This window comes from Zonotrichia leucophrys, unplaced genomic scaffold, assembly GCF_028769735.1.
Source record: "Zonotrichia leucophrys gambelii isolate GWCS_2022_RI unplaced genomic scaffold, RI_Zleu_2.0 Scaffold_560_32997, whole genome shotgun sequence".
Classification (NCBI taxonomy): Eukaryota; Metazoa; Chordata; class Aves; order Passeriformes; family Passerellidae; genus Zonotrichia; species Zonotrichia leucophrys.
The window spans coordinates 4,454-9,785 of record NW_026992765.1 but is presented as its reverse complement, the minus strand read 5'-3'; the positions used below and the strand labels follow the sequence as shown (position 1 = coordinate 9,785).

The following is a 5,332-nucleotide window of genomic DNA, read 5'->3' as shown; positions in this document are numbered from 1 at the left end:
AATTTTATAAATTTACAATAGAAGCTATTTTGTGGCAAATCCAAATTCCATTGGTCCTGCACAGCTCCAGCTCAGCTGCTGGCACATTCTGATGAAAGAAAAGTCGAAATTAGGCCCAATACGGATTATGAAAAGGAAGGGGAAGCTCTGTGTAGCTGTCACAAAGGTGACAGGGACAAACAGAAAAATTATTCTAACATTCGGCAAAGCCCCCAGCCTGTGAAAGAGAGTGACAGGGACAGAGACCTCCCCTGGGGCAGGGCAAGTGTGACATTGCCCCCTGTGTGTGTGGCCTTCCCAGGGTGGGGGTTTTACACCTGATCCAGTTTGGGTAAAGGGGGTGGTGTTCACCCCCTGAGCAGGGATTACCCCACTGTTTCAAGGTGCCATGCAAGATGTAACCAAATGCATGTTTTCAATCACCATCTCCATCAACTGCTATAAACAGGTGGGGCAGTGTTCTTTATCTCTTCCATGACTCAGCCCTGATAACGCCCTCCAGGGGAGATATCTTCTGTGAATGGGCCATTGAGTGTCTCTGCAGGACTGATAAAATTCCATCATCCCATTGTGGGATGCTCCGCCCAGGGGGAGGATCCAAGCATTCCTACCTGGATATAAGCTGAGGCTGGCAACACCAGGAGCAGCTTGCCTACTGGATTCCCAGAGGACAAGAGCTCCATAACCAGCACTGGACCTTCAGAGGAAGACCAGACCCTTCTACAGCATCACTTCTTGGACAGAATCACCTTCATCACTCCAACAGGACTGCAGCCACCATTTAATGGGACTGCAGCCACCACCCTGACCAACAGGGTGTCAGGTTATATCCTGACTCTGTCAGTTTAAGGCAGGGTTTCTGTATCATTGCCTTGATCCTAATTTTGTTTTTGAATTGGAATTCTGGCTTAGACTCTCCCCCAGGTTTGCCTTCAATCCGGTGCAAAATTTAGTGTGCTCATTCTTTCTTTTCCTCCCAAAACAGAATTTCCCATTCCTAAAACTTAGCCAGATGGAGGGAGAGACTGCGAGGAAGAGGAAGATGCCCCAGGACACCCAGATAGGTGAGGAGGAAGTCAGTGCCCCTTTCTCCCTCTCTCCTGCTCCATCTCCCAGCCCAGCACGGCCCCCCGCTGCAGAACAACCCTTCTGCCAACGCCATCCTTCTGGGGATGGACTGGGGAGATCCCCTTCCCTTTCCCTCTGGGCATGGGGGCAAATCCCACCCTCTCCTTGTCCTTCCTCCCCCAGAGAAGGAGCTGAGGATGGAGACCAGGGAGGACAAATCCCCACGGCAGAACCTGGAGGAAGAGGCCGTTTTGAGCAGCTCCATGACACAGGAATTCAATGGGGAGGATAATCCCCGGAGATTCCACAGGAAGAGGGGCTCCAAATCCAGCCCAGGGTGCGCTGAGGAGGAAAGACCCGCCCTGAGCCATGAAGGCAAACAGAGCTTCAGCCAGAGCTCAGAGCTGGTGGTTCGTGAGCAGCTTCATGATGGGGAGAAGCCCTATCAGTGCTTGGAGTGTGGGAAGAGCTTCAGGCAGAGCAGCACCCTGATCAGCCACCAGATGATCCAGACCTGGGAATGGCCCTATGAGTGTGGGGAGTGTGGGAAGGGCCTCAGTTACAGATCCACCCTTGTGACCCACCAACGCATCCACACCGGGGAGAGGCCCTATGCGCGTCCCAAGTGCCAGAAGAGCTTTCGGACAAGCTCTGATCTCCTCAGACCAGCTCATTCACACTGGGGAGAGGCCTTTCTGCTGCCCTGACTGTGGGAAGGGCTTCAAGTGCAAGTCCCACCTCATCATCCACCAGCGCATCCACACTGGGGAGAGGCCCTACGAGTGTCCTGAGTGTCAGAAGAGGTTTCAGCCCAGCTCAAATCTCCATCTGCATGAGTGGATTCATACAGAGGAGAGGCCCTTCTGCTGCCCTTACTGTGGGAAGGGATTCAAGCATAAGTTCACCCTCATCAGGCACCAGTGCATCCACACAGGGAAGAGGCCCTTCGAGTGCCCCCAGTGTGGGAAGAGTTTCACCCAGCGCTCTGACTTGACCAATCACGAATGGAAGCACCGGTAAGGGACATTCTATCAGTGCCCCAACAGCAGAAGAGCTTCATGCCCAGCTCCAGCTTCATCCCTCATTGGAGGACCCATATTGGAAAGAGCCCTGGTGATCCATGTTCCCCATGATCCATGCTAGGAAGACACCTGTCCCTTTTCTTGCCCCTGCCAATAACATGATGTGGGATTGAAGAACATGAGTGTCTGGCCATGGCTCTGTCATTACATTGACTCCTACATCGGAACATTGCCCGGGGCAGGAAAGGGACTCTTTCTCACCCCAGGGACAAGGGTGTCCTTTGCAGACAGGAGGAAATACATTGCCGTGAAGAGCCAATTGTTGATGTTTTAGTTTTCTCTACAAATAGTTTTACTTATCTCTTCTGTTATCAATATTGTTTTTGTTCCTGTTTGTTCCTTATCTCGTTGCTGTTCCCAATAAATGGTTTTTATCCCAGCCCAGGATCTTTGCCTTTTGTGCTTTCCATGGTAGGCAGGAGGGCAGCAAGGGCAGCGCAGTTTTAGCAGGAGCAGAAAACTAGGGAATCCCATTCCTGAACCCCGGCCGGTAGAAACCGAGCATCCCAGCTGGTCCCAGCTCTGGTGGCCATGGCAACAGCCTTGGGAGCGGGTCCCTGGCTGGGGCTGTGGGAACCTCTTCCCTCTGGTGCCCAGGGACAGGAGTGGAGGGAACGGCTGCAGCTGAGTCAGGGCAGGCTCAGGTTGGATGTTAGGAAAAGGTTTTTGCCCAGAGGCTGCTGGGGCCCTGCCCAGGCTCCCCAGGGAAGGGTCCCAGCTCCAGGGCTCTCTGAGCTCCAGCAGCATTTGGACAGCGCTGCCAGGCCCAGGCTGGCATTGTTGGGGTGTCCTGTGCAGGGCCAGCAGTTGGACTGGAGGATCCTGATCGGTCCCTCCCAGCTCAGCCCATTCTGTGGTTCTGGGATCCCATGAGCCTGGGGATGAGGCTGCCAATGGTTGCCATGGCAACAAGCTGTGGCTGCCGGCCTGAGCTGGTGTCCATGGCAACCACCCCTGGCATGGGGTCTCCATGGAGCTGCCAAGGGACTGAGCATAGCAGCAGGGGGCTGGTGATGGTTGCCATGGAAACTGACTATAGCAACAGGGGGCTGGTAATGGTTGCCATGGATACTGACCATAGAAACAGGGTCCTGGTGATGGTTGCCTGCTAAGGATCAGATTTGTCACAGGCCCTCAGAGGGGTTCCATGGGGACTTTCCAAGAGTCTCCAGGCTGTTCCAGAGCTGGAATGTCACAGGCACAGACAGGGGCTCCATGGACACCTCCCAGGGCTTTCTGGGATGGTAAAGAGCCCTGTGGTCAGAGGCAGTCACAGCCATTCCATGGTGACATCCCAGGGGACCTTGGGCTGCAAAGGCACCGATCTGTCACAGGCACTCACGGGGGCTCCACGGTGACATCCCAGGAGTCCTCGGGCTGCCAAAGAGCCGGAATGTCCCAGACACTCACAGGGGTTCCTGTCATGGGCACCAGAGGGAGCTTCAGGCAAAAGCTTGATTTCTTTATTGGAGAAACTTCTGATGAGTCACGAGGTGAAGAAATGACACCCCGTAGCCACCATGGTTCCTCAAACCCCTGCAGGGTCCGTAGACTTCTAAAATTCCTTCTAAGAGAGGAGACTGGGACTGGCTGGATCCAATCCCAGCCCCAGTCTTTGTCAAAGGTGTAAAAGATTGAACAGGTGGAATTCGACTTCAACACAATTTGTCACGCAGGATTAATGATAGAATACCAGATTAATTTATATAAATATGTCTCTGGCTTATTCTGATCATGATCAGATGGAAAGATCACCAGCACAGTTATTTACTCCACAGTTCAGGAGCTATAACAATTATTGGAATATAGTCCTCTAGGCCGCAGTTTTGAAGTCAACAGGGCCTTGCTGGGGTTGTTGGGGCCCATTGCAGGCAGAGCCTCCTGCTCCAGCAGGAACTGCCTTTCCTGTGCCATGAGCAGGGCAGGTCTCGCTGCAGGAAAAGCCCCAGACCAGCCCCAGCACAGGGAAAGGCTCGGGCACAAGGGCAGAGCACCGTGCTGGAGCTGTGCCAGGGAGAGCCTGAGGCACCAAAGGCACCTTGGCAGCAAAGGATCTTAGACAGTTCCTGTGATGGGGCATCCCTTTCTCTGGAAATACACTTGCAGCTTTGTGCCTTTCTCATAACTATAAAAGATTTCCTCCTTCTACCAAATGTAAATCCACCCTCATTCATTTAAAGATATTGACCCTTGTTCTGTCACTGCAAGATTTAGGAGAAAAATCCTTTAATTGCTGTTTTTCCATTTTCACGGGTCTTGGAGAGGACCCAAAAACCTCCCAAGATGGGGTTTGGAGGCCTCATCAGATAAACACAAGGGAGAGGCTGATAGCTCTGGGGACAGTGGGGTAGAGACTGAGGACTAAATGGGAATAGCCTGGGAGGGATGGAAGGGTGGTTTCAGAGAATCTGGAGCTTTTTCTTCATAGTGGGAATGAGCCTGAAGAAGACATAATAGCACCAAGGGCAGCTGGGGAGGCCCAGACTGGCACCAGGAGAAAGGAATTTCCCTGGCAGGGCAGGGCTGTGGTGCAGCACGTCCCCAAGCACGAGCCTGGAGCAGCCCCAGGCTCGGTGTGGGCAGGCAGAGGCAGGCAGGAGGCAGAGCTGTCAGCAAAGGAAGGGCCCAGCCAGGTGGGGCAGCCGGGGGATGCCGACAGCCTGCAGGGACAGAGGCGCAGGGCAGGGACACCGTGGGACAGCCTGGGCTGCACAGGGCACAAGGATGGGCAGTAGCTGCAAGACAGCCGTGCCAGAGCCAGCTTGGGCAGCACTTTGGCCATGGCTGCTGACCCTGGGCCTGAGGCAGGAGCAGGAGACAAGTGACCCTTGCAGGCCTGGGGCCTCATTGCCTCCTTGTCGCTGCTCAGCAGCCTGGCAGGGGCCGCCCCATGCTCCTGCCCTTGGCATTGCACATCCCCACATGCCAGTGCCCATCCCACAGGCAAGAGCCCTAAGCAAGGAGGGAGGGACAGGATCTGCCTGGCCAGGGGCTGGGGCTCAGGCCTTGGCCCTTTGCATTCCTCAAACACATCCAGGCGTGCTCAGCACCAGAGACACCTTAGCCTTGTTTGTCCCCAGCTGTCATCACTGCCTCCATTGTTCTGCTCTACCTGGAACCTGGGGACAATTTCATGTGAGTTGTGTCCCTTTGTGGGACCCATTAAAAGTCAAAGAGAATTT

The 5,332-nt window shown here is 54.2% G+C and overlaps 1 protein-coding gene across 1 annotated transcript; it reads left to right on the top strand.

Annotated features, from left to right (window-relative positions):
- Window positions 1-1,012: 1,012 nt before the first annotated feature.
- Window positions 1,013-2,084, top strand: LOC135441819 (gastrula zinc finger protein XlCGF49.1-like; the record flags this gene model as incomplete). The annotated part of the gene is made up of 3 exons (XM_064701373.1): window positions 1,013-1,064; window positions 1,252-1,682; window positions 1,786-2,084. Coding segments are annotated over exons 1-3 (782 nt in total), but the record flags the coding sequence as incomplete, so codon positions are not given.
- Between the last annotated feature and the right edge of the window lie 3,248 nt (window positions 2,085-5,332).